Source organism: Mangifera indica, chromosome 15, assembly GCF_011075055.1.
Source record: "Mangifera indica cultivar Alphonso chromosome 15, CATAS_Mindica_2.1, whole genome shotgun sequence".
Lineage (NCBI taxonomy): Eukaryota > Viridiplantae > Streptophyta > Magnoliopsida > Sapindales > Anacardiaceae > Mangifera > Mangifera indica.
The window spans coordinates 9,542,350-9,554,886 of NC_058151.1; the positions used below are offsets into that span (position 1 = coordinate 9,542,350).

At 31.3% G+C, this 12,537-nt stretch overlaps 1 protein-coding gene across 2 annotated transcripts; it reads left to right on the plus strand.

Moving 5' to 3' along the window:
• The first annotated feature begins 616 nt into the window (after positions 1-616).
• LOC123197962 (cAMP-regulated phosphoprotein 21-like) lies at positions 617-6,304 on the plus strand. Of its 2 annotated transcripts, none has more exons than XM_044612503.1 (4): positions 617-985; positions 3,447-4,071; positions 4,876-5,158; positions 5,239-5,535. In XM_044612503.1, the coding sequence occupies exons 1-4, from the start codon at positions 880-882 to the stop codon at positions 5,317-5,319; spliced, it is 1,095 nt and encodes a 364-aa protein (XP_044468438.1). In that variant the 5' UTR covers positions 617-879; the 3' UTR covers positions 5,320-5,535. The 2 variants fall into 2 exon arrangements, with proteins under 2 accessions (XP_044468438.1, XP_044468439.1); XM_044612504.1 differs by lacking the exon at positions 5,239-5,535 and adding an exon at positions 6,012-6,304 and having other exon boundaries at positions 620-985.
• The last annotated feature ends 6,233 nt before the right edge of the window (positions 6,305-12,537 follow it).

The following is a 12,537-nucleotide window of genomic DNA, read 5'->3' on the forward strand; positions in this document are numbered from 1 at the left end:
TGGGAATAAGGGTTTTCTATCTATCATGAGTGACATTTTAAAAAAGCATCAAAAGTTAGGTGGGAAATAGTCCTTCTCCCAAAGTTTTAAGTTATTGTTTGTATAAATAACTTAATATCATAAATTTATTCTCTTTGGATCGAAATCATGATCACAAATTTATTTTTTTAATATCAAAATCACAATATGAGATAATAAGTGAGATTGTATATGTGAATGCATTGTAGGGTTAGAGTTTACATAAAATAAAGATAAGATAATTCTGGTACCATATTAGATAATTTGGATATTTTCATTAAACTCTTTGAAATTTTAGGTAATCTTTTAAGGCCACAAAATATAAATAATTTTTTTTAACACATGAAATTTAGAAATTTATTGTTGCCGAAAAAAATCCAGATTTAGTCTAAATTTTTTAAAACTTAAAAGACCCAGAAATTATTATTTACTGCTGCTAAGGTTAGAAACAATAGTAACACTAATCTCATTCTAAATAAATTTAAAAAAAAAAAAAAAAAAAAAAAAGCAACTGAGGCACCCAAGCGAAGAGATAATTGCGGTTGGACTTTTTGTCCTTTCACATTGACCAATTTTTGAGACAAAATAAATAAAATCCTAAACATATCAGCCTTCCTCTTTCATTTCCTTTCTCCTCCTCCGGTGAGAAGGATAACAAATTAACAAAACAAAACCAAATCAACCCAACCCAAATCTAAACCCACCTCTTCCCTCTTCTCTTCTTTTCTAATCTAATGCCCAAATCGAAGCTACCCTTTCCTTCTTCGTTTTGATTCTTTTTTCTCTTGTAGGGGAATTAGAGAAGAAGATTAAAGGGGAAGAAAGTCGAGTTAGTTCAAGAAAGAGATAGAGGAGCTATTCATGGATTCTACAACCACAGCCACCACAACAGTTGTCAACGATAAACAGTCAATGGTGGATCCCTTTTTGGTTGAGGCTCTTCAGAACCCTCGTCATCGCCTTACCAGTTAGTGCCCTTGTCTTTTTCTCGTTGAATTCCCTATTATAAGCCTTAATTATGTTAATGGGTTTGATTCTTTTGGTTGTGTTGTGATTGGAGCATTCGATTTGGTGTTTTTGAATTTTAAGGTTTTGTGAAATTGGTGGGTTTTCTCCGTTGAATTGTATTAAGGTTATGGTTTTTCTGATTTTCTTGTTTGGAGATTTGTTATCTGAGGATTGGATTTTTCTCAGATCTGGGTTTTGTTTTGTTTGGTTGGTGGGAAAATTCCGGAAAAAGCAAGAGGAAAAATCAAATTTGTATTCTTATTATCGATGTTTGTTAATGCTATTTCTCAACATGTGTATCTATCAAAAGCAGAAATTCAGCTGAATTGTTTGAAAGATTTCTTTCTTATGCTTTTTAGGTGGGGCCAAAGTACTGACAGTTTAGCTTGAAATTTTAAAATTTGCTTTCTCATTAATATCTTAATGGCGACATACAAAGGGTATTTCAAATCCTGCTATTACTCGCTAATTCTTGTTCCAAAGATATCAAGGATCTGATATGTGTAGTTTCTGTAATTTAAATCCACAATTAGTTTTGCATTTTGTTTAGCTGAATGTGATGTCTATGATTGAGTAACTTCTGGTACCCCAGCGTATGAGTTGTTTAGAACTTTAGCTCTCAACCAAATAGTTTAGGGTTCAAAATTCTTTATGACAATTATGACAGTAGATCAATGAATTTATAGTTTCAAACTCAGTTTACTCTTAGTAGAAGTCCAGTCTGTGGATATAAGAAAACAATATTTTGGTGGATTGGTGTTTGTTTTTCAATTTGGTTTGGAATTGACCTAGTAAACTGTTGTTGTTTGTTTTTGAATATTAATAGTGTTCATGGCCATTACTTTGATTCACGCTATCTAAATTAAAGTTATTAATAGGATTCGGCTGTGTAACCTTTGTAATTATTTAAATACCATTGTTTAGCTAAGAGATTGGTACATTTGAATGTACCTTCTTTAGCTTAGATGGGAAAGAAGCTCATGTAGGAAAGATCTAAATTGTAGTCTATAGGAGTTTGTGAGGCTTCCTATTTATGTACTTTCAGGAAATGATTTTGGATCTTTTCCATGTAAAGATATAGTGTTTTTGGGAAAGATATTGATGATTAAAGAATTATTCATAAATTTTTCCTCAATAACTAGGATAATTAAGGACTTCTAAACTCAAATTTGATTGTTTGTGTCTTGATTTCTCTATGTCTATGAAATTTTATATTATATTCATAAATTTTTATATTTTATTAACTCATTCGTGATGATTAAGCTAGTGAAATTGTCACTTCTGCGTCTTATTGAGTTCAAATATGAAATTAAATCAAGCTCCATTTTTCTTGGAGTCACCCAAATTCAAGCTTTTCTCAAGTTCTTTAACAGACCTGCACTTTAATTTTGAAGCTTGATTGGACTTGAGCTAAAAATCTTTGTTTAAGCAAGCATTTCTTCAATTCAGTCATTTGCAACTCAAGTTAATCCCCTTCATCATTTCTCTTAGGTATAAATTTGTTCATTCTAGACAAGGGAGTTCAAGCTAAAGAGCTTTCTAATTGAAGCAAAGAATGAAATTTAACTCTCTAACCAAACCTGAGGTTGATTCAACTGTCATGGTGGAATCACAAAGGTTTTGTTCTTTTTTGTCGGTTTCATTTTACATATTATAATTATATTAAACTTAGTCTCCCTTTTACCCGAATTTCTATGTTCGATACTCAAGAATTCCATGTTAACTTGCCTTTGGACAGACAATGTTAAAGCTAGCCCTTGTTCTGTCAATGAAAGCACAACTTGTTTGTGTTTATTTCTTCTTTTATACTAACCCATAATGGTAAAATGACCAAGAAGAGAAATCTAAAGTGTCGTGAAGCAATGTCAAGAAGTGTAGAACTACATAGATATAAAGCCAGAATAATCTTCAATTATATGCAATTCACTTAGTTTAAGTTTTTTTTTTATTTGCTTTTTTATCAATTTAAATAGTTTTTTTTTTAAAGTAAGAATTTGATTATTCTTTGGCTCTTGGTAATTAACTTTTCTCATTGCCAGACTTTTTACTGCTGGTAGGGAGCTTAAAACTGTTTGTCTCTTATTTTCCATCTGCTGTAAAATGCTTGTATGCAAGCATTAGTGCAATTCTTATTTTATCTGATGATATGCACAATTGAAAGTGTCCTGGTAAATGTATCATTGAAATTTTTTATTTTTATTTTTATAGATTTTAGGGATCTAGGTGAAGATAGTACACAATTCAATAACTTTATACTTTTTCTAAATTCTGTGGTATGTTATCTGTTTTTGTATGCTTTTTATATCATGGCACTTACTTCATAGAAGCTCCTTCTAGTTGCTTTAATAATTGTATATTTATGTGGATTTTTCTTTGTAACTGCAAGAATTAACTATCTTCTGATTTTCTCTTTTGAGCAGTTCTGCGGATGGAACTTGATATCCAGAGGTTTTTGCAAAATCCTGATCAGCAGTATTTCGAGTTCCAGCATTTTCCTACTTCTTATCTTCGACTAGCTGCACATCGTGTTTCTCAACACTATGGGCTGGTAACTATGGTCCAAGAAAATGGCTTAGATGGGTTGGGTAATCGAATTCTGGTGAGAAAAACAGCAGAAAGCAAATATCCTGCTGTTCATTTATCTGAAATTCCTGCTAAACAGTCTGAAGAAAGTGATAAGCTTGATCAGGTTAAAATTGTTATTAGGCCTAGGCCCAATGGAGGATCTATTAACGAGGCTAATGAATTTGGGGTCAAACGAAGTCCTGTCAGAAGTGTTGAAGAGAGGAAGGAGGAGTACGACAGGGCACGTGCCCGCATATTTAGTAGTCCTGGTTGTCCTGACCCAGAGGAAACTTTGTCTCAGGTCCCTAATGATGGGAAAGGTATAAGCTTGAGCAGAGATGAGAATGAAAGTAGCAGGAATTCTGTTATTGATTCAGAAAAGATTGTTAGCATCAGAGATGGTAGTTCTTCTCGAGTTGCTATTTTCAGAGATAGGGAGAAGGATCGTACTGATCCTGATTATGATCGGAGTTATGATAGGTAGGGCTTATATTTTCATGATCTGGGATTGTAGAGCTATTCTGGTGGTCGATGGCTTTGCAGCAGGGGTGCCATTTGTTTGGTTCGTGCTGGGAAACATGCATGTGAAACTCCATTCTTAGCACTAGACCCCTGTTGCTGTCTCTCTTTATGAGATACCTTGCAAAAGCATATGGATTCTGAATTATATATAAAATGTAGAGACCTTGGTTTCATTCATACCCTTGTTATAGGGGGTGTATAGAGTTAGTTGAATGTACATTTATGCATGTATGTACATACATCAATCCTGTAATTTTTGCCGTGTGGACCAATGGTGAGCAGATGGCGGCTCACTTCACAGTATAGGATTTGTGAAGCGAGTTCGCCTAGATGGTCACCCCTGGTGCTTATCTAAAAAATTTCAGGATGTTTGTATAGGTGAATGGCTGTACATATACACACATGCATTTATATATTTATTTGCTATGCATTTTAAAGTTCTTTTGGTGCCTCTTTCACTGGGTAACTTTGAGATGGGATTTTTATCATGAATGATCACTAGCAATGCAATTGGGCTGGACATTCTTTGTATGATTTTGTGGTCTGGTATGGTGTTCTGATACTTGTATTGACTAGTGTACTAGCCATTTGCCCCCCTTCTTCTATCTTAGATTTCAATAAGAAATGGGGCAATTAATCTTTTGTATGCCAGGCATAGAATATTGTTGGCTTCATTCATCTTCTTGATTTTTCATTTGCATGTTACAAAATGAATAGATTTCCTATTTGGATCAAGCTGAATTACTTTATGAATTGATGCAGGTATGTTAGGAGCCTTCCAGCTAATCAGGGCTTTGGCTTGGCACCCTTCAACATGCGGAAAGTTCAACTTCCATTCATTCAGTATGACACTAGCTATCCCCAGTTGGGTCAGATCCCTAGGACTCAAGCTTCCCTCAACTATAGACCTACAACAAATGCTATTATGAGCCCTTATTGTACCACCGGACAACAGACATCTATGGAAGCTGCATATGTACAATGGCCCAGTGCTGCAATGATGTATGCAAATTCATATGAGCAGTTTAGACATGCTGTTTTTCAGGTAAGATGTTTTTTTTTCTAATTTTTTTGGTACTCTTGATTCAATTGAACACTGGTTTTTTACCTATGGGATAACTGCAGGAATGGCATAGTTGCAATGGGCCTTGTGTTGATAATTTTATCCTTTTTGTTATTGGTTTGGTTGAAAGATTAGGCCCATAATGTGCTATGAGTTCCAATATCTGGTGTTAAATGAGTTACAGCATGCCTTCCATATGGGCAACTTCCAAATTTTTTCTTAATTTTGCTGTTCTAGTAATTTACCAACATCACATCTGACATTGAATTTGGGAGTTTCTGGCCCTTAAAATTGTAATAGTGGTTTGGCCTGGAATATACAAGTACTTGGCCTGTGACCGGCATTTTATTTGTTGTCTACTTTCTGTGCTTTTGTTTCTGAAAATATTTTCTCTGCGACAATTATTCTTCTTTATCCTTGAACTTCTCCCTTTTAAAGTATTAGGTTTGTTTTGTCATAATGTGATAACTAGTCTATACGCTTGCCAATACTGCTTCATGAATGTCAACGAGTTGAAGCTTTTGGGTGATACTCTTACTCTTGTTTGATGAAATTAATTGTTTATCAGCACATGTTTTGAACTGTTTTTCTTTCAATGCGGTTGAGGTTAATATGAAACATTTAACCAGTCATTTCAACCAAAGTATTTTGCTCTTGGCACCAAGGCTCAGGGAACTTGGCTCTATATCAGTGCTTTTAAAACAGTTGGAACTTTTATTTAGTTATTTGGCAAGTCGTTTTCCCAGGAATAGGGTGTCAAACCATGCAAAACTCCAACTTCTTATAATTTTGGTTTTCTGTTGTTTGACATCTAACTTTATAATCTTTTTGGCAGGCTCCATTCTGTAAACAACCCCTGAGCTTTGATTACAACCAAAACCATTGACAGTTAGGTCAGGAATGATTGTATCTGAGATTCATATGCAGATTTCTCTATACTGATTAGGACTTGCTGTCTTTAGTTTCATTTTCCAGACACAGACCATCTTTGTTTCCAATTTCTCTAGTAATTCCTTATCTGTTTCTGAGGATTTTAATGTTAGCCAGGACTGTAACGAATAGTAGTCACTTTCCAACCATTTTCTTTCTTTGTGCTTCTCTTATATAACTTATTTGAGTGTTCTCATATCATGGGGCTTCAGAACACAAAGCAATTGTTTTTGTTTGTGGAGCTCAAGGCGCAATGCTTTTAAGCCCAATATTGCCTGCCAAATCTTAACAATTACTTATCGCAACAGTGACTCTGTTACATATAAAATTAGTTGATCATTAAAATATGCAATAGTCACATGGAATTTTGTAATAAAGTTTTGATTATGGGGTTATAAAGGCATGATTGACAGCTGTGAGTGGGTAAACAGGATTTAGTATCTATGAATTTTTAAAGAGTTTCATAAACTATTGAATTTGATCGATGCATCTTTACCTGCAGGTTCATTAATCTGATTTTTTTATGATACTAATTAAACAATTTGAATAATTTATGTAAGGTTCTTATCGTGGCGTTCAGATAATCTATCCAGTGGTGAGCTGATGTCCAATAATAATTTGTTTGTCTCATGAAAGAAAATACGATACAGGTCATGTTGATTAGCCAGTGGTTGTACCTTTTAGTGGATTTAGTGTCAGATTTGGGTTCAAATACCATCCATGGAGATAGGATGAAAAGGGGTTCAAGATAATGAATCTGTATTTTGAAAAAGACCAATCAATCAAACGAAAATTCTGAAATCAAAGCATTGCCGTTGATATTTCAAGTCAATTGTATTCTGGAAAAAGTTTTGAAAACTATGAAGAGACGGATGGATGATATTCACTGTTTGTTGTCGCTCTATAAAAGGTGAGACTAATAGAAGGAAAGATTTAAATACCTAAAAATCAATCCAATTATTTGCTTTGCATTTGCATCCCCATAAATGGGCTTTCAGTGCTTTTTACAACACACACTTGTTCTAAAATAGGAAAACATTGGATACATATCTACCTAAGGTTGGATTCAAATTGAGCTGAATCGCAAAAAGGGTTAGTTCGAATCCAAAATGGGTAGTTAGAGATTAAACTCGATTCTTTTGAATCATTAAAGAAGAAGAAAAATCACTGATGAAATAAGCTTTGGTGCAGGAACATCGATGTGAAAGGGTTCAAATCAACCAAAGTTTAAGCTTAAATGTTTTTTAGTTCAAACTCGATTTGTTCAAGGCAAACAACGATCCAAATTCAAGTAGCTCTGATTGAATCCACTGTCTAAAAGTTTACCAAACCAAGCAAGCAACCACAAGAAAAAGATAAAATAAAAACTCCATTATCATCCAAACAAACACACATGAAGTGAAGAGATTTTAATTATATTTTATTTTAAGATAATAATACTTGGATGTACTGAATTATATTTTTTTTGATGTAGTGACCGAACTTTGTTTTTCTATTAGGAGTGAATTTTTTTATTTTCCTATTAAAAAGATTAAACTTCTACTATTTTCTAAAATTTATTTTCACAAATACCATAAAACACACATAGATAAACAAAACCTATTTTTATTATATTGTTTTTGATAGTATACATTTTTTTAAAATTAAAAGTTTGAAGCTTTTTCAATATTTGGGTTCAACAAGGAACTCATGGACAATGATAAAAAATATATTTTTGGACTTCAATAAAAAGTGATGCTATATATATTTATAATAAATATTAATTTGGATATAAATAATCATGTGTTGTCATATAAATAAGTATTACTTTATTCTTAATTCAAAATCACTTAATCACATAGTGACACGTCTTCATGGGCACTCAAATTGGTATTTATTATAAGTGCACATAATTTTATTGTTAAACAAATTCAAATAAACGTGATTCACTTAAAAAATAAAAGTAAACAATGTTTAACATCAATAAATAACATTTTGATTAAAAAAAATTTAAACAACTAGGATATATAATATAGGTTGTAAGAAAGACATAATAGTCCTTTCAATAAAAAAATTTGAAAGTTTGATTCTTTTAATTAAAAAATGATATACCAAGAATTGCACACGTCTATTTTAAAATTGTACACATTAGCCAGGAATTATCCCACTTATAATTTTTTAAATTCAACTAAAATTTTATATCATTAATTTTTAATTGCATTAGATATTAGACCTATTTTTGTATAATATCATATAAGTTTTATTCATTCAATAAAAAAATTTAAAAGTTTAATCACTATAATTAAAAAAAAGGGCTTTTAATTAAAATGACCAAAATTAGGGGATGTATACAAAATCGACTAACTCTTTAGGGGTTATACAAATGTAGCCAAAACCCAAAATTAAATACCAAAATACTCTCACCCCCTTTTATATAAACCCTAATGCTTTATACAAACCAACATCACAACCAAACTCTACAAACTTTGAAAATTCTCATTTTCACATTCTCACTCAAATTCTAATATTGTGATTTTGAAATCAAGGAAGTTTACTACATTCAAGTATTTATTTGAATATAAACTCATAATTTCATTTATTTGATGATTGTATATTATTTTTTGGTGTATTGAATTTACTTGATAAGTATGAAGTGTATTTCAAAATCAAGAATGTTACTAAAATAATATTTTCTTTTCGTTAAAAAAGTTAGGAGCTTAAATAATTGTTTACACATATGAGGGTTTTTGATATTTTTATTGGGGTTAAGTGATATTTTACCAAGTAGAGGGTAAATTGATAATTTACTATGCAAAAAGAAAATTAATATTTTCCAACATTCATGTCAAATATGAAAAAAGAGAATTATTTAAATAATTGCATTTTAAGATTATATTTGTATATTTAGTTACAAAATTGCTAGTTAGTTTAGCTACAATATTACACATTACCATCCTAAGATTGATCAAAATAGAAAGTTTTGTTATTGTTTTAGTTCTGTATGGAGGGGAATTAATGCGGCCATATGCTAATAGAATAGAATATGTTAAAGGCAAGGAGAAAATGGTAAATGTCCTTGTGAATACAATGTTCAAAAGATTAGTTTGATTAATGAGTAAACATATTTATATTTAACGTAAGCAAAATCATATTTATATAAGCATAAAATTAAAAAATGTCAATAATAAGAGGTCTATCAAGATTGTGGATGATGGAGATGTTGATTATCTTATTGACTATTCTCAATAGTTGAAAGATTACATTCCAATTTATGCAACGACTCTCATTGAATAGAGAAATGCATTTTCTAAAACCACTAACACCAATGTTCAATAACCACATAATGATGTAACAAACATTGATGGTTTATAAGAGGTTACATAGCCGCATAATTATGTATTGGATGGTAATGGTTTACAAAAGGTTGAGCATGTCATGTTAAATGTCAAGCAAAATGGTAATGAGGATGAGATGGTGAATACGTATGATGTTGATATACTAGAAATCGTAGAGAATTGGTATGTTAAAAAAAAAAGAAAAGGTTGTGAATTGGGGTGCCTTTGACCATGGTGACAAAATAAATGATATTCCTATTGAAGAACTTGTGTTTAAGAAGAAGATTAATGTTAACTATGGTATTGAAGATACTTAAGGGTGTGCATAATTTGGTTCAAACTATAAAATTAGACTGAACTGTTTAACAATTATGTTTTGGTTTGATTTGTGAAATGGTTTGATTTAGGTTGATGAATTTTTGAAAAACAATTTTTAATTTGAGTTACGATTTGGATAATTTTCAAACCAAACTAAACCGTAAATTGTATTTTTTTAAAATAAATATATATAATTATATTTGAAAAATTTTTTCAATGAACAATTAGGTGTATAACTTGCTTTTTTCATATTTATTTTGTCATTTTCTTTATATATATATATTGTGTGTATGTATATATATATTTCATATTTATTTTAAATATTTTATATTAAATTCTAGAAAACTACAGTTTAATTAATTTTATTAAATAATATATATTTAGAAATAAATAATTTTAATATATTCATATTGTAATCCAAACTAAACCAAATCGCATTTTTTTTAGTTTGGTTTGAAAACTAATATGGTTTAGTTTAAAAATTTTTAAACTGTTTTTTTTTTTTTTTTGTTTAGTTTGAAAAAACTCTCAAACTATACCAAATTGAACCATGCACACCTCTAAAGGTACTTGCAGTTTTCAACATGCAAATTTAGTTGGTGTTAATGTACCACTAGAGGAAGGGAATGCTCCTAATGGTACATTACATTGACTACCTCTTTTCCCTGACCAACCATCGATGTCTAATACCCAAGGAACGAAGAGTGACACATAAACTTTCAAAGCAATTACATTTTCTTACATAAAGATTGTTTGTAAGATGCATTTAAACAATATGCTTTAGAAATGAATATTATTATAAAGTTTATAAATGCACAAAATCTATATATATAGGAATGTCTTTATGAACAAGATGGATGTCATGCATGAGTAATAAGGTTAGAAAGTTATGACTATTGTTAACTCCATGGTATGGATTCTCATCACACATGTTCAAGAGATCAGAGATTAGAGATCAGATAATGTCATATCTCAGACAAACAAGGGCTTAAACATTAGGACAAATATTGAAGATAATGTTTATAATGATTAATTATGTATATCAATCGAAGGAAATCATTACCAACAGGGTGATAGATATAGAATTGATATATCATGTATGTAGGCATGACAAACAAAAAATTGGACACTATAGGCATTAAGAGGTATGCTAGGAAGTCATTCATGTTTTTACTTGATTTAGTGTTTTATAACCCTGAGAATGTCACACATATTGAAACATACTATAAAGATTTCATGGCAATGGGTTGTTTTATTTGGGTGTTCCAAAGTAACACTTGTCAAGTGATTTGCATTGACAGTGTTTTCTTAAAAGGTAGATATCATGAAACTTTATTTATCATTTTAGTCAAGGACGGTAATAATCAAATTTACCTATTGGCTTTCAATATGGAAGATAAGGAAGAAATTGAACCTTAGTCTTGATTCCTAAGGATTGCATTGGTAATGCCAGAGTTGGCAATAATTTCATATTAGGATACCTATATCATAATTATGATTGCTAATGTATTCCCAGATGAATATCATGATTGTTGTTGTTATCACTTTAAGTCAAACATGAAAGTAAAATATAAAAGAACAAAGAAAATTTAGGGGTTATATTAAAAACCTGCTAAGACATAGATTGTCAAATTTCTAAAATGTAATAAAGGCACTTTATAGTATCAATGTTGATGCAAGATTGTATGCAACACCGTTAGGTGAATTTCATATCGGTAAAACAAGAGAGAGATGTTGGGTTTGTGTGCACATCCCACATTGTTTAAAAATGTTAAGGTAATATTGGTTATATAGCTTGTGAGTTCCTTAAACTATCAAAATATGTTTTGGGTTGCAAAGCCATGAAGCGAAATCATAATAGACTCTATGTCCAAAGTAGATAATATTTTGACAATGAGTTAGACTATTGGATCAGGGTTGTTATAAATGGTATTAAAGCTACATTGCATGTCCTCTTAAGTGATGGTAGGTCAAACCTTAGTAAGGACGTTAAGTCTTGTAAAGGGAGGGGGATAATTATGACACCCCTATGTGAATCCCACATTGACAAAGCATAAGAGAGATATTAGATTTGTGTGTGCATTCCACGTTACTTAAGGATGTTAAGGTAAGATTGGTTAAATAGTGTAACACCTACATGTATGCTCAAGGGTATTTTAGTCTTTTAATATTACTTGTATCCATTTGTGTTTAAGTGATTTAGTATGTAGAAATTGAAATGCATGATCGTGCGGGGGTGCCACACACCCGTGTATGTAGTGGCAAAGGGGCAAAATGGTCTTTTTCTATGTGAAGTGCATAATTTGGCTAAGTTTGAAGGCATGCATGGTCATGTATGAACAATATACACCTGTGCATAATCAACGCATTTGAATTTTTAGATAAGGAGATGTTTGACAGTGATTTTAGGAATTACCATTATGGTGTAATAACATACATGACCGTATATAAATAATGCATGCTTGTGTATCGCTAATTATAGTGAAAATAAAAATGAATCTAAACACGTTTTGGCTCACATTCTTACCATATTTCTAGAAAATTGAGAGCTGTGAGAGTAAGCCAAGGGAAGATTTAGCCAAGAAAAGCCATTGAAGGTTTGTCGGGAGAAAACCTTGCCATGCGAAGACCTTCCTAATTGTGTTTCTATTTTTATTATTTTGGAAGTTTTCTTTTGTAATGATTATTGATTTATATATATGTCGAGTTTATATTGATTGGGTTACCATATGAATTAGATTATCAATTATGTATGTCTATGTATATTAATCATGTTACAATTGAGTTCTTGATAGTTAT